The 25,690-nt window shown below is 64.7% G+C and overlaps 4 protein-coding genes and 1 long non-coding RNA gene across 7 annotated transcripts; 3 read left to right on the top strand and 2 right to left on the bottom strand.

The window, feature by feature from the left end:
- Positions 1–288: 288 nt before the first annotated feature.
- Positions 289–1,171, bottom strand: PANO1 (proapoptotic nucleolar protein 1). The gene is made up of 2 exons (XM_060103680.1): positions 1,099–1,171; positions 289–950 (listed from the first exon to the last, which is right to left on the bottom strand). Exons 1-2 carry the CDS (start codon positions 1,169–1,171, stop codon positions 289–291), a joined length of 735 nt encoding a protein of 244 aa, XP_059959663.1.
- Positions 511–8,772, top strand: SLC25A22 (solute carrier family 25 member 22). 2 transcript variants are annotated; one of them, XM_060103332.1, is made up of 11 exons: positions 515–609; positions 2,431–2,601; positions 3,633–3,778; positions 3,875–4,000; positions 4,208–4,263; positions 4,998–5,088; positions 6,269–6,387; positions 6,505–6,679; positions 6,762–6,916; positions 7,009–7,084; positions 7,162–8,772. In XM_060103332.1, the coding sequence occupies exons 3-11, from the start codon at positions 3,759–3,761 to the stop codon at positions 7,310–7,312; spliced, it is 969 nt and encodes a 322-aa protein (XP_059959315.1). In that variant the 5' UTR covers positions 515–609; positions 2,431–2,601; positions 3,633–3,758; the 3' UTR covers positions 7,313–8,772. The 2 variants fall into 2 exon arrangements, with proteins under 2 accessions (XP_059959314.1, XP_059959315.1); XM_060103331.1 differs by lacking the exon at positions 2,431–2,601 and having other exon boundaries at positions 511–609.
- Positions 8,773–9,146: 374 nt separating this feature from the next.
- Positions 9,147–12,241, top strand: CEND1 (cell cycle exit and neuronal differentiation 1). Of its 2 annotated transcripts, none has more exons than XM_060105320.1 (2): positions 9,147–9,224; positions 10,624–12,241. In XM_060105320.1, exon 2 carries the CDS (start codon positions 10,721–10,723, stop codon positions 11,159–11,161), a length of 441 nt encoding a protein of 146 aa, XP_059961303.1. In that variant the 5' UTR covers positions 9,147–9,224; positions 10,624–10,720; the 3' UTR covers positions 11,162–12,241. The 2 variants fall into 2 exon arrangements, with proteins under 2 accessions (XP_059961303.1, XP_059961302.1); XM_060105319.1 differs by having other exon boundaries at positions 9,147–9,247.
- A 3,159-nt stretch (positions 12,242–15,400) lies between these two features.
- Positions 15,401–17,394, bottom strand: LOC132494379 (uncharacterized). Its single transcript, XR_009533060.1, has 3 exons — positions 17,313–17,394; positions 15,665–15,783; positions 15,401–15,526 (listed from the first exon to the last, which is right to left on the bottom strand). It is a non-coding gene; the product is annotated as an uncharacterized LOC132494379 (long non-coding RNA).
- Positions 17,395–18,514: 1,120 nt separating this feature from the next.
- Positions 18,515–25,268, top strand: GATD1 (glutamine amidotransferase class 1 domain containing 1). The gene is made up of 8 exons (XM_060105032.1): positions 18,515–18,624; positions 20,163–20,239; positions 20,694–20,799; positions 21,167–21,274; positions 22,402–22,496; positions 23,208–23,301; positions 23,469–23,580; positions 23,663–25,268. The coding sequence occupies exons 1-8, from the start codon at positions 18,561–18,563 to the stop codon at positions 23,667–23,669; spliced, it is 663 nt and encodes a 220-aa protein (XP_059961015.1). The 5' UTR covers positions 18,515–18,560; the 3' UTR covers positions 23,670–25,268.
- The last annotated feature ends 422 nt before the right edge of the window (positions 25,269–25,690 follow it).

The raw sequence follows: 25,690 nt of genomic DNA, 5'->3' as shown, positions 1-25,690 counted from the left end.
TGGGTGGAGAGGCAGGTGGAAGGCACGGGGAGGCCAGATCAGAGGCCTGGCCCCTGCTGCGAGGGGGTCTGTGCAAAGGCTTCCCCACAGCCCCCGCTCCTGCCTGTCTCCGGCCCAGCGCCTCCTCTTGTCCTGATCTCTGGGAGAGAGGGGGCCCCAGCTACAAGGTAACAGCCGCACCGCCGATGGATACAAATTCACCCTGTGCGGGATTGCACATCTGCCCTTTGGGGGAGGTGAGGGGCAGGTGCTTCGGCAGTTCAGTCCCCTCCCAGCACCGCTCCTCCCCTAGGATACCTCGTCCCAGCGCACCTTGCCATCCCCTGGCCCGACGGGAGTAGTCCCTGGTCCCCGGCCCATGCACGGGCGCGAGGCCGGACACGCAGGGAAGACCCTTTGGGACCTAGGGTGAGGGCTTGGTGCTGGGCTGTGGCCCGCCGGGCGCAGTGGCCGCGGCGGCCAGGAGAGGGAGCCGGAGGCCGCGAGCGGGCCGAGGACCGGGGGCGGAGCGCGCGCGGCGCCGAGCGGACGCGCCCCCGCGTTTAGGTGAAGCCGGGCGCGCGGCGCGGCGGGGAGGCGAGAGCGGCGGCGGCGGCGGCAGAGTGCGCGGTGAGTGCCCGCGGGGCGGCTCCCATCCGCGGCGCCCACCCGAGTGCAGCCCGGCTGCGGGGGAGAGGGGCACCACGACGGCTGTGGGAGGTGACATCTGCCCGGACGAGGCGGCTCCTGCGGGGCCCGCGCCGGCGGATGCTGCGACCCGCTGCGGCTGGAGTGTGGGAGGCCGTGCTCGGCCCCGGGCGGTGCCGGGCGCGCTCCCCGCGCACACGTGTCCCCGCGGGGTAGGAGATGGGGGCCGGTGGCCAAGGAGCAGAAGCCCGGCCGTAGGGAGGGACACACGTGGGTCCCTGCTGGACGTATGTGGACACGTGCTTGGCTGGAGTCGCCATCGCCTGGAGGGGGACAGCGTGGCCGTCCGGACCCCCCTCCAGCGAGACGGGGAGTTGAGCCGGCCTCCAAGCGGAGCCCTGAACTCCCACCCCGCGCCTCCTTTGTCACCGGCTTGGCGCCCCTCCAGACGGCTGGACAGAAAGCGCCTACCCGGGGGGAAGGCGCTGGGGGAGATTGAATGGGGAGCAAATGGCCAGTACCAGACTCTGAGCCTCACCCCCATTGCCTTTTTGGGGGGTGGGGGAGCTCAACGGCTTCATTTGTGGGAGATTTTACCGCTGGGGGGCCTGGAAGCAGCAGCATCGTCCTGTGGGTGGTCTCTGTGAGCTGCGGTGTCCACAGCCTTGCCTGCAATCCCAGTTTACCAGGCTGCGGGGAACCGGAGGGGGTACAGGGAGGGCTGACAGCCCTGGGGCCTCAGGCCTGGCTGGGGCTGCCAGGTTTCTATGGCAACATGGGGGCGCAAGGGGAGGGCCCTCCAAGCTGTCTCATGAGCAGGGTGTGGGAACACTGAGTGAGGACAGAAAAAGGAGCGTTCAGGGTCCGGAGGACCCCTTGCCCATCGTCTCCCGGCAGAGCCCCCTGCCCCCACTGTTCGCAGTTCTGCAACCGTCTTCCCCATTCCAGCCGGCAGAGTGTGATGTGGGACCCCAGGGCTGCCTGTCTTCTTGGGACAGCTGCTCCCCTCCCCACCTTGGATAGTCTGTCTGACTTCCGGGGCCCCCATCATCCAGATGTCCCTTACCCCAGACGGGAGGCGGAGCTCACTCAGTCCCCATAGAGCAGGATGTGGACCTTGCCCCCAAGGGTCTGGGACAGCGGAGAGAGGCGGCTGCGGCCAGTCTACACCTGGAGGGTGGGGGTGGGTGGGGGTGGGAAGAGAGGGTCAGGTTGAAGTGCAGAGGTCAGACTCCTCTGCAGGCTGGAGCACGGAGAAGCAGGTCCTGGCACTGAGGCCCTGGGCGAGGGGGGGGTGTGCAGCTTGGCAGGGCAGAGGGCTCTGGGAGTGCTGGTTCCCATGCCCTCTGGACCTGCCAGGTGAACAGCCCTATGGGTGGCAACCAGTAGCCTCTGAGGTCCAGCCACCCCCACCCTGGCCTTTCCAGCCTTTCTTTCTCTGCTCCAGCGTGAGTTTTCCCTGAAGTTCACCTTTCCCCAAAAGACCCACAAGTCCCACAGGCACGAGTGGACACAGACCCATCTCCACCCCATGGCACCAGATTTCCCATGCCTGGGCACAGAGAGAGCCCTATCCTTGGGGTCCCAGGGCCCTAGGCAGATCCAGCCTGCAGGCTACAGACAGAAACCCATGGGGCAGCTGGGGGCACGGTGGTCAGGGGCTGGGGACCCTGTGAACCGGTTGCGTGGCTTGGCTGGGTCAGCCCGAGTCTGACCCACTGCCCCACGGGCTGGAGGGGGCTCCGAGGCCAGTCCCTGCCTCCGAGAAGCTGTCACACCCCCTTCTCATCCCTTCTCCCACAGGGGCAGGGAGCCTCATCCCGCCCAAAGTGAAAGAGAAAGTCACCACCCCCCTCAGGCCCGCCCCGCCCCGCAGCCAATCCCCGCAGCCAGCACCGCCCTCGGCCGCTGGATCTCCTCCACCCGCCCGCGGGCTGTAGTCGCGGAGGAGGAGCCGGTCCGGTGCACCTTGGGGTGAGCGGGACCGCGGCGGGGGGCGGAGGGGCTGATGAGGAGGCAGGGGACATCCCGGCCCAGGAAAGCTGAGGTGAAGGTCACCAGTTCTCGGGGGGACGACAGGTGTGAGCCAGCCGTGTGACCCTGGGTGGCAGCGCTTCGGGTGGGAGCCTGTGACAGCTGGTCTCTGAGGGGGCCAGAGTGGGGGTGAGGACCCCACAGCCCAGTTTTTATGGCTGTGCCCCCCATGGGAGGCCCCCGAGGCTGGCTCTGGCTCCCCAACCCTGCCCCTAGAGAGAGGGGCCTCTTGTCTCTGCACCCCTGGAGTAGCTGGGGGACTAGCCCCAGAGAGCCTCGGAAGGTCAGCCATCCCCCTCCCAGAGGTCCCGGTCGCTGGGTTCCTCCGTGTGTGGGGGTGTGTTGGGTGTGAGTCTGGGGGTGAAATTCCTGGGAGGGTGGGCACAGGGCTGGCTGGGGCTGCGTTGGCGCTTCTCCGGTCACCAGGGGAGCGGGTGGCCTGGGGTCCAGCGTGGGGTTGCTACGGGAGTCGGGGCAGCATCTACTGGGCAGCTGTGAGCTGAGCCCCAGTGTGGATCCTGGGGCACTCTCACCCCCCTCCTGAAGAGGGCAGGTGCCCGCTGCCTCTGCTCAGGGATGGGGGCCGTCAGAGCCCAGTCCAGGGGCGGAGGTGCCCTGACCGGCGTGTTGGCCCCATCCCCTGCTGCTCTCTCCCCAGAGGCGCCTGGCCCTTTAAAGGGCTCCGCGCACGTGAGCGAGCGAGGCCAGCTGGGAGGACGCAGCCAGAGGGGGCGCCTTGAGGGGAAGCTGGACGGCCCAGGGATGGGGCTAAGGGGCAGCGCTTCACCGCACACTGCGCGCCCAGGACGTGCGGAGGGCCCCAGCCTGGGAGGGGGCGCTAGGGGGAGGGGCTCGGTGCCCCTTCAGGAGACCTGGGAGGGAGGCTGGGGGGGGGCTTACTCCTTGGTGTGCCTCTGAGTGGTGGGTCTGCCCCCCCCCCCCCCCCCGCTGATCCCAGTCCCCTCTTCTAGGACAGAAGTGTTGGTTTTCAAACTCCCCTGGAAGTAGAGAACCGCTCCTCCCCCTCCTCCAGCACCACCTCCGCTGTCTGGTATCCACCTCTGCCGCTCCTACATACCTGAGTGCTCCCGAGTTAAATGGCTGATAAGCAGATCAGGTCAGAACCCCACCCAGCCTCACCCCTGCCCTGCCCTGCCCTGCCCTCCGACCTATGGCTGAGGAGGTCGTCCTGACTCTCCCTCTGCCCACACAGTCTGCCAGCCAAGCTCATCAATGGCGGCATCGCTGGGCTGATCGGGGTCACCTGCGTGTTCCCCATCGACCTGGCCAAGACGAGGCTGCAGAACCAGCAGAATGGCCAGCGCCTGTACACCAGCATGTGAGCCTGCCGGGCGGGGAGTAGCGGGCGTGGAGCCATGGGTGTGGGGCAGACTTCTGCACTCTGCTCCTGGGTCCCCCCCATCCTGTTAAACCAAAGGGGAAACTGAGGGGGCCAGACCTGGGGGAGCTCCTCCCTGAGTCAGGGCTGGGGCCGTTGCTGGATGCCAGGCTGATCCCCTGCTCGCTCCCACCCCCTGGGCTGTAGGTCTGACTGCCTCATCAAGACCATCCGCTCAGAGGGCTACTTCGGGATGTACCGCGGTGAGGCTGGGCATGGGGCAGGCCTGGGTAGCACCCTCCTGCAGCCCCAGAGGGGTCCTACCATAGCAGCGGGGAGGCAGGTGGGAAGCCAGGGCGGGGCAGCGTACCTGTGCCGGGTGTGACAGTGTGGACCTGGCCCGTGGGTGCTGGGGGGACAGGGGGTGGGACCTCTGGGGCACGGCAGTTCTCGGCCCCGTCCCCCACTCACTACCAGTGCGCAGCGTGGCAGGACACTGTCTCCACCACGGTGGCCGCAGCCCCCTCCCCTGCCTCCCGGGACGGGTGGGACCCTGTCTGTGCCAGGAGGTTGGGAGGGACGGGGTCGTTACTGCAAAGCAGCTTAGGAGACAATCTCCAAGCCTGGATTTGCCCAGATGCTGTGCAGCCCTGCGTCCTCGCCGCTGAGAGGGGCTCGCCACTGCCTCCCCAGCTCTGACCCGCGCCAGGCCGGACGTGGCCTTACCCAGAGCCCCAACACGAGCACGTCTGTAGCCCAGGGGAGGTGTCCCTCAGGGAGGCCGCCCACTGGACTGGGAGGGTTATGTGGGAGGCTGAGCAGAGTGCCTGGAGAAGGCACTGCCTGGCCCGCTGGTTCCCGCCCCTGCCAGGCACAAATGTGGGCGAGAGGGCAGGACGCAGCCCAGGAGTGACGGCGGGGTGGGAGGCAAGTGCTGGCGGAGAGCCTCCCCAGCCCAGGCCACTGACCTGTCTGTGCTCCCCGGTGTGCCACACAGGAGCCGCCGTGAACCTGACCCTTGTCACCCCCGAGAAGGCCATCAAGCTGGCAGCCAATGACTTCTTCCGATATCAGCTCTCCAAGGACGGGTGAGGGGCTCGGCTGGCTGCTGGGGGCCAGGGTCGTGAGGGGGAGGGGTCTGTGCTTCCAGACAAAGGATGAAGGCTCCGTCTTCCTGGGGGCCCTTCACCTGACGTTGCAGGGCCCCGTCCTCCCTTCCTCCCCCTCCTCCCCTTCCCCCTCCCCTCCTCCCCCTCCCCTCCTCCCCTCCTCCCCTCCCCCCTCCTCTCTCTCCTCCCCCTGCTCCTTCCCTAACTCCTCCCCCTCCCCTCCTCCCCTCCTCCTCCCCCTCCCCTCCTCCCCCTCCCCTCCTCCCCTCCCCTCCTCCCCCTCCTCCCCCTCCCCTCCTCCCCTCCCCTCCTCCCCCTTCTCCCCCTCCCCTCCTCCCCTCCCCTCCTCCCCCTCCCCTCCTCCCCCCTCCCCCTCCCCTCCTCCCCTCCTCTCTCTCCTCCCCTCCTCCCCCTCCCCTCCTCCCCTCCCCTCCTCCCCCTCCCCTCCTCCCCTCCCCTCCTCCCCTCCCCTCCTCCCCTCCTCCCCCTCCCCTCCTCCCCCTCCCCTCCTCCCCCTCCTCCCCCTCCCCCTCCTCCCCCTCCCCTCCTCCCCCTCCTCCCCCTCCCCTCCTCCCCCTCCCCTCCTCCCCTCTGCTCCTCCCCCTCCCCTCCTCCCCTCCCCTCCTCCCCTCCTCCCCCTCCCCTCCTCCCCCTCCCCTCCTCCCCCTCCTCCCCCTCCTCCCCCTCCCCTCCTCCCCTCCCCTCCTCCCCCTCTCCTCCTCCCCTTCCCCCTCCTCCCCCAGAGGAGGTCAGTGGTGCTGAGTCAGTGGGGCCCAGGCCCCAGGGGTCCTGGGCCCCCAGCCACTGCCTGCTGCCCCTTGTAGGTTGGGATCTGGGGGGCACTGACCAGTTTTTCCCATCACCCGAGGGTGGGGCTGAAATGGCAGTAGCACCTTGGAGCACTTGAACTGCCCCCCACTCCATTTCTCTTTGCTCAACAACGGCCCCTTGGCCCTTCCCTGGCCCTGCCAGGAGCCATCTGTCAATTGGGCTCAGCGCCTGTTGCTGGAGAGCCTGAAGGGTGTCTGAGGCTGCAGGGGTCTGTACCCCACAGGGCTGTCTCCACCTCCACCCCTCCCATGCCCCCTCACTCCTGGGCGCACTGGGAGGCCCCCAGGGCCTCTGACTCTTCCTTGCAGCCCCACTCTCTTTACTACAGGCAGAAGTTGACCCTGTTCAAGGAGATGCTGGCGGGCTGTGGGGCTGGCACCTGCCAGGTGATCGTGACCACCCCCATGGAGATGCTGAAGATCCAGCTCCAGGACGCGGGCCGCATTGGTGAGGGCGCGGGGCGGCAGGGCAGCTGGGCGGGGGAACTAGCCAGGCCCCTGCCGTGCCACCACCTCGTGCCTCGTGCTGAGAGGGAGACCAGTAGGCCGTCCCCTTTCTCCCCAGCCGCCCAGAGGAAGACCCTATCTGGCCAGGCCCAGCTTTCCGGCCGGTGGGGTGCCCAGCCCTCCGTGGAGGCTCCAGCTGCACCCCGGCCCACAGCCACTCAGCTGACCCGGGACCTGCTGCGGAGCCGCGGCATCGCCGGCCTCTACAAGGGACTGGGGGCCACGCTGCTCAGGTAGGGGGGCAGGGCGGTTTGGGGGCAGCCCACCCACCTGCCCCCCACCTCCCAGCCAGTCACCACCGCCCTCCCTCCGCAGGGACGTCCCCTTCTCCATCGTCTACTTCCCCCTCTTTGCCAACCTGAACCAGCTGGGCCGGCCGGCATCTGGGGAGAAGTCTCCTTTCTACGTGTCCTTCCTGGCCGGCTGTGTGGCTGGGAGCACGGCTGCCGTGGCTGTCAACCCCTGTGACGGTCAGTGCCCAGGCCTGGGCCCGGGTCGGGGACGGGGCTGAGGAGTGGGGTCGGCGGTGAGGGGCCCACACTGACCCGCACGCCCCCTGCAGTGGTGAAGACCCGGCTCCAGACGCTCCAGCGCGGCATCAACGAGGACACCTACTCGGGGTTCCTGGACTGCGCCAGGTGGGCGAGCCCCGGCGGGTGTGGAGCTGGGGTGGGGTGGCCCCAGCCCTGCGGCTCTGACCCCCCTCCCCCCACAGGAAGATCTTGCGGAACGAGGGCCCCACAGCCTTCCTGAAGGGCGCTTACTGCCGCGCCCTGGTCATCGCCCCGCTGTTCGGCATTGCTCAGGTGGTCTACTTCCTGGGCATCGCCGAGACCCTGCTGGGGCTGCCACGAGTCCAGCCCTGAGCCCGGCAGCCATCCCACGCCCTCCAGCTGAGCGGGACCAGAGTGGGGCCAGAGCCAGGCAACGCACCCGGATGATGCGAGAGAGTCTCTCCCCACATGGATGTGGGTGGCGGTGGGGGGAGTGGAAGGGGTGCAGGGTCCACACGGCGTGCACACGTGGGCCTGGTGGGGTCCTGCCTGCACGACCGCTGGGATCAATGTCTTATGTAGAAAACTCAGAAATCTTTACATTCCTGGAGCCAGCCCTGCCCACCTTTGCCCCCGCCTGAACACCCCCAGGGACAGAGCTGGTCTCTGGACTGGGGACCCCCAGGCCTGGGCTGGGCAAGCTGGACCCTCCCCTCCAGTCTACCAGCTCCCGTCCCCGAGGCTTGGCCCCTAGTCCACAGAGGGGACCCTGCACAAACCTATTTATTAACTTGCTGAGCACAAGTGGCTCTGTCCATTCCTCCGTCTGTCCGTCCAGCCTCCCCTGCTGCTGTTCTCGCCTTGGCCAGCCTTGCGGGAGGATTGGGCTCTCCTGCCCCCCATATTGAGCCAGGAATCCTAGGCTGGGGGTCACCCTGCGTTCTGACTCCCAGGACAGGTTCCCCGCACCCACTGTGAGACCCAGTCTCCCTCCTGGTAGGCCTCTCGGCCTCCAGCCCAGGCTGGGGACCCAGAGCGTGTGAAGTCGGGGCACATGTACGAATGTTGTGGGGAGTAGCTGGTGGCAGCCCTTTGCTGGCCTGGCCCCTCAGGGATGGGGCTGCTGGGGGTCCTGCCACCCTTTCCCACGTGGCCAGGCGCACGCGTGTGTGCACGTGTGCTGTGTGTGCCCTAGACTCCCCACTGCCCCCGTCCAGAAATTCATTTCTCCGGCCTACCCCCTCCTGCTGCACCTTTAGTAGACCCCTCTTCTGAGACCACCACCCTGGTGCAGGATTGGCCATAGGGGAGGGCAGGCACGAGCACCAATCTGGAGCCTGGGAGCGTCTGTTCCTCTTGCAGGGGTGCCAGGAGCTGCCCCTCCAGTCTTCCCAGGGCCCACCCCGCTCTCTGGGCCTCTGCATACGGCCACCCCCGCAATTAGTAAAGCTCCGCCCTCCCAGCGGCCTCCCCCCCCCCCCCCCGCCCACTGATGTTGTGAATTTAGGCAGAGGCTCACCCTGCCCTGCCCTGTCCCCAGCCACGTGATCGTGTTGGTGATTGATCTGATGTGCCGGTGCTGTGTTCCCCCACTCCCCGGGCCCCCTCCCTGGAGGCCCCTTCCCAGTGACACTACCTGGGGCTCAGGCCTGGGCCCTCCAGTTCACGGTTGTTCCTGGGAGCTGCCCTCTCCCGTCACATCTGTACCTTGGAAGCTGCTGCTGCTGCTGCTTACAGAATTATATTTTTTTTCTTTCAAATTCAAGAGTTTTAAGAAATTGTAACTTTTTGTGTCTTGTCATGTAAGAAGATAAATAAATATTCTAAGTAGATGCCTCTTCTCTGAGACTCTGGTAGGGGTGAGGAGGGGAAGGGCGCCCTCCTCTTCTGGTAACTGGCTCCCCTCAGCCGGCAGTCCTGGGTCCGTCTGCCCCCCCACTGATGGGCACACTGGCTGGAGGGGGTCCTGGGCGGAGTGGCCTCCTGACTCCCTCACAGTCTGGGATGGGGTTGCGGAAAAGCCAGCCTCGGCCCCTCACCTCCCTGACTCTAAGCTGCCCTTGGGATTAAAAGCAGAGCTGGGTTTGGGGGCCCCAGAGGTGTCAGCCAGCTCGGGGCGCTGTGGTGGCCGAGAGCAGGTGGGCGGAGCCAGCGCTGATGCGGTCCCCGCCCCCCTTCCTGCGCCGGAAGCAGTGCATTGTGGGAAACTCCCAGTCCTTGATCCGCGGCCGCCGCCCGCCGCCCGCCGCCCGCCGTGGTCCCGCGAAGAGCACGCTGCGCCGAGGTGGGAGCGCCGGGAGCAGCAGCGTAAGGCGGCGGGGACTCCGCGGCCTGGGGCCTGGGGTCTGGGGCGGGGTGGGGGCGTTGGGCCCCGCAGGAAGAAGCAGCGGTTCTCCGCTATGAAGGTCACCGGGGGCCCTCCGGGGCCCTTGCTCTCTTGGGCACAGCGGCCAGGAGGGGGAGGGGTAGCCGGGTGACGTTACTATGAGCCAGAAATAACCAAGGGTCTGGGGGAGGTGGAGAGTGGACCCCCTGCCCTTTGCAAACTTGATGCCCAGCAGCTGGGTGCCCCTCCAGAATGGCAGGGGTGAGGGGCTGCTGGGGTTCCCCGGGAAGTAGGCCAGCAGCTGGGCCTCTCATCAGGACACCCCCATCACGCCGTGACCTTCAGGCGACCTTCACTGTGGTTAGTGTGCATTGCCAGGGCGGGGACCTGGGGCCGCCACCCCCCACGCAGGCTCCCTCTCCCTGAGGGTGGAGGTGGGAGTTCTCACCCTCCTGGAGAAGCGGCAGACCGCCGGTGTCCGGGTGTCCAGGGAGGGAAGACTCAGGCCCAGAGTGGCGAGGCCCCCAGTCCCCCTTCCCTCCCTAGACATTTAAGCTCTGGGCCAGGCCTTCCCTACAGCGCAGAGCCCCCATCCTCTGCCTGGCCCAGATTTGGGGATGCTGAGGCTGATGACAGGGCGCCTGCCAACCCCAGACTCACACCAGGGATTTCCTCCACTCCCAGAGGCAGGTGTGGCCTCAGGGTCACAGAGGACTCCCTGCTCTTAGGCCGGAGCAGGCAAGGCCAGTCATGGGGGCGGGTGCCCGGCGCTGGGGGGAGTAGATGGCTGGCTGGGAGGCACAGGCCTGTCACGGCCACCCTGGCTTCTCCAGCCTTCTGAGAAGACACCTTGGTTTTGTCACATCCAGGTCCTGGTGGCCTGGGGCCCATTCCTACCCTACCAAGGCCCGAGAGCCCAGACTCTGGGTTCCCGCCCTGCCCTGCCTACCCCGCAGCCCGCCCAGCCCTGAGAAGGGTATGCAGTCAGTTCTGCCCACGGGGCCGCTGTCCACCTCCCCTGACCGCACACCCTTCTCAGGGCTGGGTGGGCTCTCTTCCCCACCCTGGGTCAGCGTGATGGACACGGCACACGTGTGGGCAAGACCATGTCACAGATGAGGAAGCTGAAGCCTCTGGCTGGTCTCATCCTGACACCCCAGCCCAAAGTGGGCCCACAGCCCCTGCTTGTGTGCTTGGAGGGGCTTCTCAGAAGGTGCGTGAAGCCGGAAGGAGGCTGAGCCCTGGAAGAAGAGGGTCCAGAGAACTGAGCAGGGTCTCTATAGGGACAAGGAGGTGGGAGCTGGACAGGACGCCAAGTCTCTTGTCCCAGCCTCGTTGGGTCTCCCCCATCCCCCAGGCTCATAGGATGCCCAGGGGTGAGCTGTCCTGAGCTGCTGCGGTCTAGACACCTACCTGTCCACGCACGCCACGTGCAGCCCGCCAGCACACCCACCATGGAGTCCAGAGGGAAGTCGACCAGCAGCCCCAAGGCCGACACCAAGGCTGCTGCTGAGGCCCGAGCACCCACCGCTGTGGACGGGAAAGCCCCCTCGGCTAAGCCAGGGAAGAAGGAGGCCCAAGTGGAGAAGCAGGAGCCTCCAGCGGCCCCCACCCTGCCACCTGCCAAGAAGACCCCGGCCAAGGCAGACCCTGCCCTCCTCAACAACCACAGCAACCTGAAGCCGGCCCCCGCAGCCCCCAGCAGCCCCGATGCAGCCCCCGAGCCCAAGGGCCCTGGGGATGGGGCTGAGGAGGGCGAGGCCCCCAACGGGGGCCCAGAGGGCCAAGGCCCCTGCCCTTTCGAGAACTTGACCCCCGTGCTTGTGGCTGGGGGCATGGCTGTGGCAGCTGCAGCCCTGATTCTTGGTGTGGCCTTCCTGGTCCGAAAAAAATGATGGCTGGTGCCCAGGTGGGGGCACAGCCACTTCCTGTACAGACCTCGGGAATCTAGTGCATGCCAAGTTCACACACAGCTGTCTATACATACGTAATACATATACTTGTGTACCCCCCCATATACACGCAGAGGAAGAGAGAGAGGGACAGGCCCCCTGCCAGCAGTGGAAACCAAGCCCCCTCGGTCGGTCAGTCCCCAGCACTTTCCCCTCTGAGCCTGGGGGCAGAAGGAGCCCAGACTCTGTGGCTTACAGAGCAGCACGGGTGGAGCCCTGACATGGGGCGGAGGCTCAGCCTGGACCAGAGCACCTGGGGGCGGAGGAAGGAGTGGGCTGAGTGTGTCCGCCGCCTGTCCCAAGGGCCCCAGTGGTTCTGTGGGCTTCCTGGCAGCAACTTCCTGATGAGCCCCCAGGCTGGGTGCCCCCAGGGCTGTGCAGGGGTCTGGGATGGGTTCTGACCTGGGTCCAGCCCATGTGGGGACATTAAAGGGTGCGGCTGTTTCACTCTCCCCATTTCTGCTCTTTGCTTGCAGCTTGGGGTGGGGCGTTCATCTGGGTGGGCTGATTCCGGGGGGGCTGACCTCAGGCAGGCGGCCACACGGGCGGAGTTTCCGAGCCACTTGCCCGGTCGCCTGAGTGCTGGCTGGGTGGACAGACAGCCCGAAGGCTGGTGTCGGGAGGGGCTCCGCAAGTTTACCTTCTAGCTGGGCCCCCACATTTCCTGCCCTGACCCCCATCCCACCATGCGGCAGTTGTCCTGTGGGCAGCTGAGAGCCTGGCAGGGAGGCAGCTGTGCCGGCCTAGGCCCCCCCAGACGGCACCTCCTGCCTCACCCAGCGTCCTTGGAGTCTAACAAGCGTATACATGCAATAACACAGGTAGAGTAGAACCGCTTGGTGGGTGACCATCACCCACGTCCGCTGCCTCATTGCGCCTGCAGGGAGACCATGCTTTGCTGGGCCCGTGGCACGGTGGCAGTGGGCACTGTGGGAGCCCGATGTGCCCTTGCCTGGCCAGCTGGCCACTGGAACCCCGGGCCTGAGTGGAGGCCGAGTCTGAAATAAACTCTAATTATCTAAAGGCTGGGCTGGCGTCCTCACCTGCACGCGGCCGGGCCAGGCTGGGGCTGCCTGTCTGGGTGTGTGGGGTGTCATGTGTCCACACCGAGGGCCTTCCAGGGAGGGGCAGGGACCCCCAGGCGCCCCTCACCAGCCCTTCCTGCCACCTCCGTGCCCTTGGTCCTGGTGGGCTCTACCCACAGCCCCGCCCGGGGCCTAGCCCCTCCCAGACAGCCAAAGCCAGGCCTTCCTGCAGACCCTGACCCTAGATGGACACCCAGGGGCTGCAGGACCCACCCCCAGGCCCAGGCTGCCGGCCACAGCCTGGGGTCGAGCTGTACTGGAGCCACGTTGGCAGGGGAAGGGGGACCTTGGCCCTCAGTCGTCCTCTCCAGCTGGGGACTCTTTCTTGACCCCTCTCTGCAGTGAGCTCGCCACTCCGGGGGGGTGGGGAGGTCACTGCAGGCAGGGGTGTCCCTCCTCTCATTCCCTTCCACCCGCAGCTCCCTGCCCACCCTGGCCAGGTGTCCAACTGGGGGAGTCGCGCGGGCGTGGGCTCGTGGGGAGGAAGGCCCCCTGGGCTCCAGAAATGCTCTGCAGGCTTTGTCACCCTGGGCCCCAGGGACTTCCTCAAGTTGGTTGGGGGCATGTCTCTCCCTTCTTTTCCAGGTACTCATCCCCCATTGGTGCACCCATACCTCAGGCCCAGAGAAGTCCAGAGCCCTTCCTTGGGGTGAACACACTCCAAACAGACCCGACACCCTTGCCCTGAGCCATCTGGCCTGAGCTTGGCCACAAAGAGCAGGTGGACAGTTCCCACACCCACAGCCTCCAACCCACCTGCCCCATGGGCGCCGGGGCTGTCGTTGCCTACCTTCTGCAGCCAGCCAGCCCCCTCTCCCCTTCTCTCTGTTCTGCTTGCACCTTAAATGCAAACAAATGAAAATCCTTCTGCCATTTTAGGGGACTTGGGGCAGGACGGAGGTGACTGTGAAGGTGAGCTCGGTCACCTTCAGCTGGACACGCAGGGCTTGGTCCTCCCGATGCGGTGATGTTCTCCCCGTGTTGCCGCCCCATTTTACTTCTCGATTCTCTATTAAAGGATGTTTAGGTTGTTTCAGAATTTTGCAACTTTAGACAGAGCAGTAATGGAAATCCTTGTCCTGCTCCAGTGCCCTGTGTCTCTGGGCATCCTGCATGCACATCTGGCCTTTATTTTATTGTGGTAAAATGTACATTATATAAAATTTACCATTTTATCTTGAACTTTTCGATGCACAGGGCTTTGGCATTCATCACATCCACCCGCCTCTGGAAATCATTCATCTTCCCAAACTGACAATCTGTCCCCATCAAACCCTCACTCCCCATTCCCTCCCCCCACCCCCCACCCCGGCCCTCACCATCTACTTTCTGTCTTTATGAATGACGACTCTGGGGACATCATGGGAGTGGAATCAGACAGGATTTGTCCTTCTGTGTCTGGCTTATTCACTGAGCATAATGTCCCTGCTTCATCCATGCTGTAGCCCGCGTCAGGATCTCCTTCCTTTTAAGGCTGACCATCCCATCATATGTGTGGACCACCTTTTGTGTGTCCATCATTCGTTGATGGTCACTGGGCTGCCTCTTCCTGTAAGGCTGCTGTGAACACGGGTGTGTGCACACCTGAGGCCCTCCCTGCAGTTCTCCTGGGACTCGCCCAGAGGTGGGCCACACTGTGTATGCACCTTAAACTCGGCTGCCCTGTCTCGTGCCCGTGGGTCGGCCACGAGAGCAGAGCTCCCCTCCCTTGGTGACACAGGAGCAGGTGAAGCACTCAAGGTTTAAAAGCCCATCTGGGGACTTCCCTGGTGGTGCAGTGGTTAAGTATCTGCCTGCCAGTGCAGGGGACGCGGGTTCGCGCCCTGGTCCGGGGAAGATCCCACATGCTGTGGAGCAACTAAGCCCGTGAGCCACAACTACTGAGCCCGCGTGCCACAACTACTGAAGCCCATGCGCCTAGAGCCCACGCTCTGCGACACAAGAAGCCACCGCAGTGAGAAGCCCGTGCACCAAAACGAAGAGTAGCCCCCACTCGCCGCAACTAGAGAAAGTCCGCGCGCAGCAACAGAGACCCAACACAGCCAAAAATAAATAAATAAAATAAATAAATAAATAATAAAGTCCGTCTGAACGGGGGAAGCTGGCCACTTCTGGTTGTTTCTGTTTGCACTGATCCAACTGCTACTTTTCACCAGGTTCTTGGCCATCTGGACCTTGCCTTTTCTGATTTTTTTTTTTAAGATTTTTATTTTATTTATTTATTTTTGGCTGCACTGGGTCTTGGTTGCTGCTTGCGGGCTTTCTCTAGTTGCGGCGAGCAGGGGCTATTCTTCGTTGTGGTGCGCGGGCTTCTCATTGCAGTGGTTTCTCTTTGTTGTGGAGCACGGGCTTAGTTGCTCTGCGACATGTGGGATCTTCCTGGACCAGGCCTCGAACCCGTGTCCCCTGCATTGGCAGGCGGATTCTTAACCACTGCACCACCAGGGAAGTCCTCTTTATGTGTTTTATATTCCAAGCCTTCATCAAATGGCACTTATCTGCATTCAGTGGCTGGCTTACACCTCACTCTGTTTCCTGCATCTAGAAGTTCCAAAATCTCAGTTTATCACACGGAACTGTTGCTCCCTTTACCATGCAAGCTTTTGGAATCTCGGTTACAAGGATGTTCTCCCTTGTTGTAGTCTAATACTCTTGGCATTTACTCACATTTAGGCCTTTAATGCATCTGGACCTTAGGTTTTGTGTGGAATAAGCTGGAGAGCTTGTGGTCTTTCTTTCTCACCAGCAGGTGTGATGGGCCAGCATCAGGTAGTGGACGGTCCCCCTAGCCCCATGGTGACTCTGTCTCCTGCTGTCACTTCCCACACAGCCAGGGCCTATCCTGAGCCTGGGTCTGCCTGCACCTGCCACAAGGCCACACTGTAGTTTTGTGGTATCACTTTGTAACCATCTCCTGTTTCTTCTGAGGCTCAGCTTCTCGTTCATAGCATCTCTAAGCTTGAGGAATGTAGGCATGCTTCCAAAATGAGAAAAAAACAAAACAAACAAACAAAAACAACCTCTTGGGGATGCCCAGGCTAAATTACTTCTATTACAGAACTACTTTTATTTATTTATTTGTTTGTTTGTTTGGCTGCATCGGGTCTTAGTTGCAGCGTTCGGGCTCCAGACGGCGCGGGCTTGGTAGTCGCGGCATGCGGGCTTAGTTGCCCCGCGGCATGTGGGATCTTAGTTCCCTGACTAGGGATCGAACCCGAATCCCCTGCATTGGAAGGCAGATGCTTAACCACTGGACCACCAGGGAAGTCCCAGAACTACGTTTAAGGTCTAAACAAAATACCAGCTATAAAAAGTATTCAGTGTGTAAAGAGTACACACTGTAAATCCCACTCGAACTTACAAGGACACCTGAAAACCAGGAGAACTCAGATGGCAGCAGCGTCTCCAGGGACGGAGGCCCCAGTGGGCTGGGCACTGAGGGAGGGGCTGCCAGGATAAGCTGTGTCACACATGAGGTCACTGTATAGGGATGCAAAAGGTGTAGGGGTCCAGTTTGCTTTCCTCTCTAGCACCCTCTCCTCTCCCGAGCGTAACTTCCCTTTGGGGACCCCACCCTGGCACGCCTCCTCGGTGTGCCCGGGGGTGGGGATGCCAGTGCCTCAGGATCCTGCCCTCTGCAGACATGGGAATGGCGAGGTAGGGGCCTCTGGAAATGCTCTTCCTCCAGCAGGGCAGAACAACCGAGGCCTGGGGAGGGCGGAGGTGCGGGCGGCTCACTGCTGCGCACCCTCCCCCTGGCTGCTGCATAGGGCCTCTCTGATTCCTGGGCCTTCAGTGCACCCCTCGCCCCGAGGCTCCCTGACCTCAGGGAGGTCCCAGGGCCGGGCAGGCAGAGGCTCCCTGCGCCCCAGTGACTGGTCCCGCTGTGCCTGGGCTTCCTGTCTGGTGCCTTCGGCCCCTGGAGCCGGTGCTGGCTGTCCGAGGGCCGCTGAGCAGAGCGAAAGCCGCCCCACCTCCACATGCCCCACCCCGCCCCCGGCCCTGGCATCAGGCACATGTCCCGGCAAGAGAGAAGTGCACGCTTCCCTGTGTGTTGCAGAGAGGGCTGAGGGAACGTCCCTGGGATCCACCCTGGCACGTGGGAACAAAGCCTGGGTGTAAGTCAGCCCTCCCTCCAGCCCAGTGGTACCCGGAGGTGTGTTTGAGGGGAACCCCATTCAGACCCTCCTCTGGATCCTCCCAGGTGACCGCTGCTCCCTGTCCTGATGTCCTGGGCATTGGGATGGGCCAGCTTGAGACAGAACCCACCTCCCTGTCACATCACCCCACTCCAGGCCACAGATCGCCACTACCTGTCCAACTGCCTGATGTCCTCCAGCCAGGCCCTGGCAGCCTGGGGTCAGACAGTGGAACCAGCCGATCTGTCCTCTCAACAGTACTGCTGAAGCCCCACCCGAGGCAGAGGGACCCTGTGCCCAGCCCGCTGCCCTGGCCTCAGCCGCCCCAGGCTTTAGGGGCTGGTGCAGGGTCTGCAAAACCCACAGGTGCTTGAGGTCTAAGTCTCTGGATCCCACCCTGCCCAGCCTCGGCCAAAAGAGAACCCGGAACTGAGGGGCCTTAGCCCTGCTGGGAAGAGGGATGCATCCTGGGCCTGGGACATGGGCCACTCTGCCCGCTGCCTGGGTAGCTGGCCTGCCCGTGACACACCCACCCTGAGAGAGCCCCAATCCCAAGTCCTTATATGGGAGGCCCACTGGGCAGTCAGGCTGAGCTAACAAAGGGGCACTCAGGGCAGTCCTTGCATGGGGTGTTCTCAGAACGGGAGAACTGAGTAGACAGTGCCTTAGTGCCCATGGGCTTTGACGGATGGTTAGGAGTTTGACGGGCAGAGAGGCACTCCAGCATTCCAGAGGTAGGAATAGGAAGTGCAAAGGCCCCCAGGGAAAGGCTCAGGCGTGCTCTGAAAAGAGGAAGTTGCCAGGGGAGCAAAAGCAGGGGTGACCTGAAGCACTGGTCAGCAAGCCCCCCAGGAATGGCCCCCCACTCACCCGGCCTTGGCTTCCAGGGTGAGCAAGTTCCAGAGACAGGAATGAAACGCTGGTGCAGGACAACAGGACCTGTGATCCCCACGTACCTTGTGCCTCAGGGTCCCAAACAAGTGCAAGAGCCCAGGTTCAAGAGTGTCCCAACCCCCAACAGCAGAGCCCCTGTGCCCAGCCCCCAGGCCTCCCCCACCTTCACCTGCCCCACCCGGGCTCTCGCTATCGGACAAGGAGGTACCTGAATAGTGTGTAGATGATGCCGGGGGGAGGTGGGTGAGCCTACACCTCAGGTGTGACCCAGGGCAAGTGCTGTGGGATGAGGCTCAGCAGGACGGGTGGGGGCTCTGAAGGGGGAGCCCCAACCTCTCAGGTCTAGATCTTTCCCAGGAGACAGTCACCAGGCCTGGGCTGCTGGCTGCAGATCTGTCTGGTCCCCAGGCCCTCCTGCATCTGCTCCGAGAGGAGGAGTCACCTGCCAGTCCCTCCCCTGCAGCAGCCGCCATCACCCCCAGGTGTGCAGGGCCACCTGGCCCAGATGTGGGCCCTGAGGCCGGGCCTGAGTAACAGGCCCCACCTCAACCGCAGGGGGTGGGGTGTGAGGGACAGGGGCCGCCCCCTGGGATGGGAACCCACTCAGGAAGGGGCAGCGAGACTGCAAGCCCACCTGGGGGGCACCCCAGTCACCATGACAGGTCATCTTGTGTGTGTCCTCCCCACTGGACACGGGGGCAGACATGGAGAGGCAGGCCACTGCCAGACCCAGAATGAGGCTTCTGGCTTGTGAGGCCCTATGCCACCACCGCTGCCTCTGTGCAGGATGCCCCTCCCAACTCCACATGCCACGTGGGACCCGTACCCTCACAGGCTGGCGCGCGGCCCTGGACTGGGCTTGGGAAGGGGAATGAACCGTGCTCCTGACCGCGGGCAGGAGTCGGGCCAGGGGTCTGCTCAGGGCTGCTGAGGGATCTGGCCCGAGAAGACCCTCGGAGGCCTCTCCTGCGGCCCCGCGCCCAAGCTCAGACCTCTCTGCGGGCCCGCCGGGGCCACGAGGCGGACAGAGTCGGAGGAGTGGCCCCGGCGGACCTTGACCTGAACTCCGACCCGGACCAGGGCTGGGAGGGAGAGGCGGGGCGGGACGCGGAATGGCGCATGCGCCCGGCGCGGCTCAGCCCAGCCCCCAGGCCGCCGCGGCCCTTGACCTTGCCCCTGGCACGCTGCGCGCACGCGCAGGCCGCACAGGCCGTAGCTGGGCCCATGGCGTCCGAGCGGCTCCCGAGCCGGCCAGCCTGCCTCCTCGTGGCCAGCGGCGCCGCCGAAGGTGAGGCTCGAGAGGGCAGGGCGGGGCCGGGGTACGTCCGCCGCGAGTGCTTCCGCCCGGGCCGGGGTTCTGTGGAGACGAGAACCGGGGATGGCGGCCCGCCGCGGGTCTGGTCCGTACGCCGGGCCGCCGCTCTGGGGGAGCCGGGGAGGCGGGGCGGCGAGGGCAGTGGTGTCTCCTCCCCGCACCCTCCCCGCTGTCCGCCGGCCCGGCACACGGCCCGGAGGACGAGGGTGGGGAAGGGACGAGTCTGGTGGGCTCGCGGGCGCCGTGGCTGGTGGGGCCCGGTTCTCGGCCAAGGCCTCCGGGTGCTCAGGGTCAGCAGGGGAGGAACGAGCCGGTGAGGGTGGCTGGCGCACTTCCTGGGTCCTCCCCTTGCTGCCTCCATCGCAGAGAAGTGATGAGCCCAAGGTCGAATGGCGGGGAGGTGGAGAACCAGGGTTGGGACCCAGGGTCCGACTCTGGAGTCTGTCCCCGTCTTGACTTCTGTAGCTGCCCGAGTGGGCGAGGGAGTGAGGACCGCGGGTCATGGGGTCACAGTGTGCCGAGCCCCAGGGCCCCTGAGCTGTCCCCAGAATGAGGGGTGGAGGAACTGAGGGACGCCCCCCGTCCCCGCATGGGGAGTTCAAGGGTGAGCCATCCGAGAGTGGGGTTCAGCCCTGAAGACGTAGGTGGTCGGAGCGGGGTAGGGGTGAGGAGGGGTCGCACTGGCTTGGCTGTGCCACGGGGAAGGGATGCTGAAGACATGGGGTGGGGGCACAGCTCTGACAAGGCTCCTGCGCTCTGTGGGCAGGACGAGCAGGACGAGCGGGCCCTCCAGAGTCCCTTCAGGAGACCCTGGGGCGGAGCAGGTGGGGGTGGGAGGGCTGGAGGAACTGGGGAGACCGTCTTTGCCCCATTTGTGGACTCTTTACGATAAATGTGTATTAATTTGTAAGAGTGAATAAAGGTGAAGGCGACGTTTCGGGATTGGGTCCCTCGATTAAATAAAGGTGGAGGGATGCAGATCAAGTCCCTTTAGAAGCAGGCGTTTCTGGTGGGGGGCCTCAGCTCCCAGCAGCCGGGAGCCTTCGGACTGGGCATGCGCAGAAGAGGCTGCACGCAGCCTCGGGGCCGGGGCGGTAGGCAGGATCCGGGAGCTCGGTGAGGAAAGGAGCCAGCGTCCCCCGGCCTGTGCAGAGGAGACCAGACGCACCGCGCTTCCTGCTGACACCTGCTGCGGCCCCACCTCCACGGCCCCAGGCCTCGCTCACTGCGCTCCTCTGTGGCTGCATTCGGGGGTGGGGCTGGTGCTCAGCCCTGTGGTTCGGTGCGTAGACAGGGTGAGTGTCAGGGAACCTCATGCGTGGGTTTGCCTTCTGGAAAGACCTGTAGTGTCAGGCTGGGGAGACAACCCCCTCGGGGGGCCGGGGGGCTAGGGCTGCTACCCCAGCCATGGGAGGGGTGGGCCCCAGGGTGAGATGGGGTTAGGGGCTGCTGCCCAGGGTGGTCCGGGGCCGGGAGGAGCCCTGCACCCACCAGGCCGCATCTCCTTGCAGGCGTGTCGGCCCAGTCCTTCCTCCACTGCTTCACACTGGCCAGCGCGGCCTTCAATCTGCAGGTGGCCACCCCCGGGGTAAGTCCAATCACCCTTTTCTCCAGGACAGTGCTCCACCCCCTGGGAGGAGCCGGGAGCCAGATGGGGCTGAGGGCCCAGGACCCTGGTGGCACCAGCTAGTTCCGTTCCCCATTTTCTGAGACCTTTGGTCACGTGTGAGTGAGGGTGGCACAGACCTACCATCGGGAGGACTTCTCGGCCCTCGATGGTGTGGAACTCAGGGTCACGGAAGTGACCCATCAGGTGTTTCTCACTGCACTAAGGGTCACCCCTGAGGTGGGTGGGACACTTGCTTCCACTTTATAGACAGGAGACTGAGGCCACTCAGGGGCAGGAGGGGGTTGGGTGTGGTGAGGCTTGCCGAGGGGCTGGGCGGTCGGGTGCCTTTGTCCCGAGGGACTGCTGTCAGTCCCAGCCCTTGTCAGCATTTTCTTGAGTCAATAGCGGGGCGTCTCATGCTGGGCTCCTGCAGGGGAAGACCATGGACTTCGTCGACGTGAACGAGAGCAACGCGCGCTGGGTGCAGGACTTCCGCCTCAAGGCCTATGCCAGCCCCGCCAAGCTCGAGTCCATCGACGGTGCGGGGCCTAGGGGGTCTGGGTAGGGGGTGGTTCCAGCTGGGATCATGGCCCCAAAGTGCTTGCTCACTCTGTTCCTGGAGCATCCAGGGGCTTGTCACGAAGCACTGTGGCCATCCAGGGCCGTGTCCAGTCCTGCATCCTGTGGCCAGAGTTCTCCAGCTTGGTCTGGGGGAGGGAGTTGGCAGGCACACAGAGGTGGTTTGTGAGCCTCGGGAGCCTTAGCCCACGTGGGGATAAGTGACACAATCCTTGTGACACAGCGGCTGGCAGGAGCAGAGAGGAGCTGGGCTGGTGGCCGTGTAGGGCCTCGTCCCAGCTGGCGACCTCGCTGTCTGTGACTGACTGGGCTGTGGTCTCCCGCCAGGTGCCCGGTACCACGCCCTCCTGATTCCCAGCTGTCCTGGGGCCCTGGCTGACCTGGCCAGCAGCGGGTCCCTGGCTCGCATCCTGCAGCACTTCCGCTCCGAGAGCAGTAGGTGGCCCGTGGGACTGGGGTTGGGGTGTGTATGCAGATTCGTGGGAAATGGGGCTCCACCAACAGGGAGGAGAGACGGGGAGATGCCCAGTGAAGGGCGTGGGAGGTGATGGCCATGGACTGCGGGGTTCAGGTTTTGTTGCTGGAGATGCCCGGTCATTTCAGGAGCCAGATAGGGTAGGTGTGAAGAGCCATGATTCTGACCAGTGAGCGGACAAGTTTAGACGGCACGTGTACACACACACAGACACACACACACACACACACACACACACACTCTCTCTCTCTCTCTCTCTCTCTCTCTCTCTCTCTCTCTCGGGGCATTCCTTCCCCATTCCTCCTTCCCCGACTTTGTGCCCATCAGGCCGCTGCCCCTGGGGTCCCTCTGCCTGGCTCCCTCGGGGGCTCATGGCTGGGGATGCTTACCCCCCCAGATGGCAGGCAGGATGCTGGCTTTGTTCCCGGTGGGGTTTGGGCTCGGAGGCTGGTGGGGTTTGGGCTCGGAGGCCAGTGGGGTGGGGCGGCTGGGAGGACTTCTGCTCTGTGGAGACATGGCGCACTGCCCTGGCCTGGCATTGGCGGTGATGGGCAAGTCGCTGCGACGGGGATGGGACGCTCGTTAGGGCCCAACAGGCAAACCCAGGGGCTCCACACAGCGTCCTTTGTTGGTGGGAATGGGGCCTCCTGTCCCCAGGCAGCGATTGTCTGGGCCGCCTAGGCCGTGGGAACACACTCATGCCAGGCTGCCCTGAGAGGGAGGCTCGGAGCCAGGGGCCTGTGGGGCAAGAGGAGGGCCGGGGTGCCTCCCCCCGCTGCATTCGGAGGCGGGGGTCTCCCAGGCGGGCTGCCCCACGGTGCCTAGAGGCCAAGTTGGGGCCTGGAGCCAGGCGGGTGGTTCTGCGGGGCAGAGGGTGGCGGCGCTCCAGTGTGACAGGTGGGCCTGGCACCCGTCTTCCTCCTTGTTGTACCTGTTTCTTGGCCACGAGAACAACTTGAGGGGATTTGGGCTCTGAACAAATCCTAGTTCTGAGTTGTGTCTGGGGAGGGGAGCCAGGGAAGTGGGAGTGTTGGCAGGGGCCTGGGCGGCTTTCAGTGCCTCACTCTGGCCTTGGCCCTGCTTCCAGAGCCCATCTGTGCTGTGGGCCACGGCGTTGCCGCCCTCTGCTGTGCCACCAATGAGGACAGGTCCTGGGTGTTCCAAGGCTACAGCGTCACGGGGGTGAGTGCGCTGCAGGGGTGCTGGGCTGTGGGTGGGTATGGAAGATGTACACACACATCCGAGAGCAGGGGGACTGGCTGGGGGCCTGCTGGGGGGCCCAGGGTCCCCTCCGGTGGGGGCAGCAGTCGTTTGCCCAGATGGGGCCCTTGGTTACCAGCATGGGGCAGGGGTGGGGAGCAGGGGTCCTTCGGGGCCTTGTTTCGTGCCTGTTGAGTGTGTCACTCCTTTCGGGTCCAGGAAGTGATGCCGCCACTTGGGCAGAGGGCCTGGCTGGACATGGAGCCAGGGTCCGGGTCCTGGGGCAGGTCTGGGGGGATCTGCCGGGCGAGGACTGAGGCCTAGGTGCGGGGGCTGCACGGGGCTGGCCTGGCCGGTGGCTGGGAGAGGACAGGAGGAGAGGGGCAGGGGCTCTCCTCTGGGGGGGACCTCGGTCCCCACCCCTCGCGTGGCTCTGTGCTCGACCCCCAGCCCTTCTGCTCGTTGAAGGGCTCTGCCCTAAGGTCACCTGCCCGGCTCATTCTGGTCACCCGTGTGCCCCGATGCTGGGCGAGGCAGTGACAGGCAGCTCCCGCCCTGCGGTGGCCTTGTCACCTCAGGCCACCCCACGGCGGGAGAGCCTCAGCCCCGGCCCCTGCTGCGGGCCCCTCCACCCTCAGCAGCCCCCACGTGGCGGGCGTGGCCCCCTGAGCCTGGGTGCCCTTCCCCCCGCAGCCTTCCGTGTACGAGCTCGTCCGGGCGCCTGGCTTCGCCCACCTACCCCTGGTCGTGGAGGACTTCGTGAAGGACGCAGGGGCCTGCTTCAGTGGTGAGTGGGGGCCCTGGCCAGGCCCGCCCGCTGGGTCTGAGTGTCCAGAGGACCTCGGGGGCCAGCCCTTGACCACGAGTCCCCGGCCCGGGAGGGCAAGTGCGGGAGGGTCTCGGGAGCCGGCCCAGCACATGTCCTGAGGCTGGGCCCCCGGGGGTCTCCTGCAGCCAGCGAGCCTGACGCCGTGCACGTGGTGCTGGACCGCCACCTGGTTACTGGCCAGAACACCAGCTCCACCATCCCGGCCGTGCAGAGCCTGCTCTTCCTCTGCGGCAGCTGGTGAGGGGCCTGAGCCTGGGTGGCGGGTGGGACGCTGCCTTGTGACTGGCCCCTTTGCCTTGACCTGGCCCCCGTCCCGCAGGAAGTGAGGTGGCCCCGAACTGAGCCCGCCAGCAGATGCCACCACCTCCAGATGTCCCGGGTGTCCCCAGAGGCAGCTGGACTCTCAGGCTTCTGGGGACCCCGCCTCCACGACACCCTGGCCTGGCTTGCTGGGGGCTCCGAGAATCCTCCCTGAGGGGTGAAGGCTCTGGGGGAGGGGCTGAGCCCCCCACCCTGCAGAGTCTCCTCAGGGAGGGCTGGGGAGTGTGGGGGGCCCGCTGGCGGCCGGGTGGCCCTGGAGCATTCTGAGCACCCCGCAGGGGTCGGCTGTGGGGTCCGGGCTGGGGTCTTGGCTGCTCTGCCCGCCCGTTAACCCTGGTCGGGGGGCAGCGGCTGAGCCTTCCTGGAAGCTGGGTGGCTGCCGGCTGGGATCCCAGGGTCCCATTTCTGTGCTGAGGCTGAGGCTCCTCCCAGGCCTCCCTGCGGTCTCCCAGGCCTTTGGGCGTTGGGGGGGGGGCTGGGTGGGGAGGGGCCCGCTGGCTGCTGCTGAAGCACCTGCTCTCACTCTAATCCTTGCCTACTGCACGGTTTCAAACGTGATGGCGACCCCATGGGGTGGATGCTGCAGTGTCACCACGTCCCTTCTGATGTTGAGAGAAACACTTAATTGTGGATACAACACACGGCCCTGCCCAGGTGGCCGCGGGTCCTGACGGCCGAGCCTGGTTTTGCAGCTGCTCTGCCTGTTTCAAGGTGGATGTGACGGAGCCGAGTTCCAGTTGGAAGCAGGCCTTGAGTGTGCCTGGCTGGGCTGGGTTGGCGGGGGCGGCGGACAGGCCTGGGGGTGCCAGGTGGCTGTCCAGCCAGCCGAGTCCCAGTGCAGCCTGGTTGCTCTCCAGCTTCCGCAGGGCACCTGTCCTGGCCTGTGGCCCTTGGCTGGGGCCTCCTGGAGCTGCTCTGGCCCCGTGTGTGTCACCATCCTTGTCTCAGCCTGACTAGCTCTGCTGCATCCAACCCCTCAGAACAAAGGAGGAGGAAGCAGGGCGCCCCGAGTCGGAGGCGATGCTCCCACGTGCTCCTTTCTGTCCGGCATCTCCCGGTGTCAGGGCCCCTGCCACCTGCCGGCCTGCTTTGTGCACACGTGGGACCTGGGCAGCCCCATCGGTCATCCCGTGTTTGCAGTCGTCACATCACGGAGTCATGGACGTCTCTGGACAAAAAGTTTTTTTCAAATGATGACGCCTTCTGACTCTGCAGACCAAGACCCAGGCGGGTTCTGTGGGGGCCCCTCCGCAGCCCTGCTCCCTGGTGGCTGATGCTGTCTGAGTCTGCCCCACTGGCTGGTCCTGGGTATGCCAGGTCCAGGACACTGGGGTGGCTGCTCGGTGGGTGCAGGTGCCTGTGCCCCCGGGGGTTCCCCACATGCCCGGGGTGTTTAAAATAGACCGAGGCTTATCCAAGAGAAAGAAAGACCTACAACTCTACAAAAACAGTGCGTGAACATCTGTGGGGTTTTTCGTGATAAGTTGTAGCTTCCATAAAAGGAGCATTCTTACTACTGGACAATATTAATGTCCATGTGGTGGAGCCTTGGAAACATGCTCAGCAAAGGAAACCAGACAGATAATGAAAAATCCAAAAATTCAGAGTGGATTGGTGATTCATGGCTGGGAATGGGGGCAGACTGGGGGACAAGCATGTTCTAAGGTGCTGACTGCACAGGGTTGTACCTGTGAGCAGGTGGCCTTCATGTCTGTCACTGGCCTCCACCGTCTCCATCCTGGGGCCCCAGGCCAGGCAAGCTGGTGAACTGAGACCTCCACGTCCTCCTAGGACACAGCCCTTTGATCAGCTCATGGGGAGGGGGCTGCAGGAAGCTTTAGCCCCCTGACCCGACCTGACCAGGCAGCTGGGGGGCTGGGGGCGAGAAGCCCTGCCCACCTCAGCAGGTCCCTGTGCTGTGGCACCCACCCCCACCCAACCCAAGGCCGCCCCCTCAGCACCAGGATGGGTGGGGCAGCCTGGGCAGGCTAGGTGGCCCGAGGGGGTGTGACCCAGGGTGGCCCCT

This window comes from Mesoplodon densirostris, chromosome 7 (genome assembly GCF_025265405.1).
Source record: "Mesoplodon densirostris isolate mMesDen1 chromosome 7, mMesDen1 primary haplotype, whole genome shotgun sequence".
NCBI classification, from domain to species: domain Eukaryota; kingdom Metazoa; phylum Chordata; class Mammalia; order Artiodactyla; family Ziphiidae; genus Mesoplodon; species Mesoplodon densirostris.
The sequence above is the reverse complement of the archived record's forward strand: the minus strand, read 5'-3'. Positions and strand labels throughout refer to the sequence as shown.

Bases quoted from the DNA above. Each gene is read 5' to 3' on its own strand.
- PANO1 (XM_060103680.1), bottom strand. From the start codon at position 1,171: ATGGGGGTGAGGCTCAGAGTCTGGTACTGGCCATTTGCTCCCCATTCA. The intron at 951-1,098 runs GTAGGCGCTTTC...GTCCCCCTCCAG, and splicing joins CCCCAGCGCCTTCCCCCCGG to GCGATGGCGACTCCAGCCAA.
- SLC25A22 (XM_060103331.1), top strand. From the start codon at position 3,759: ATGGCTGATAAGCAGATCAG. The intron at 6,388-6,504 runs GTGAGGGCGCGG...CTTTCTCCCCAG, and splicing joins CCAGGACGCGGGCCGCATTG to CCGCCCAGAGGAAGACCCTA. The intron at 6,917-7,008 runs GTCAGTGCCCAG...CGCCCCCTGCAG, and splicing joins GGCTGTCAACCCCTGTGACG to TGGTGAAGACCCGGCTCCAG.
- CEND1 (XM_060105320.1), top strand. From the start codon at position 10,721: ATGGAGTCCAGAGGGAAGTCGACCAGCAGCCCCAAGGCCGACACCAAG.
- GATD1 (XM_060105032.1), top strand. From the start codon at position 18,561: ATGGCGTCCGAGCGGCTCCCGAGCCGGCCAGCCTGCCTCCTCGTGGCC. The intron at 20,240-20,693 runs GTAAGTCCAATC...GGGCTCCTGCAG, and splicing joins TGCAGGTGGCCACCCCCGGG to GGGAAGACCATGGACTTCGT. The intron at 20,800-21,166 runs GTGCGGGGCCTA...GTCTCCCGCCAG, and splicing joins CAAGCTCGAGTCCATCGACG to GTGCCCGGTACCACGCCCTC.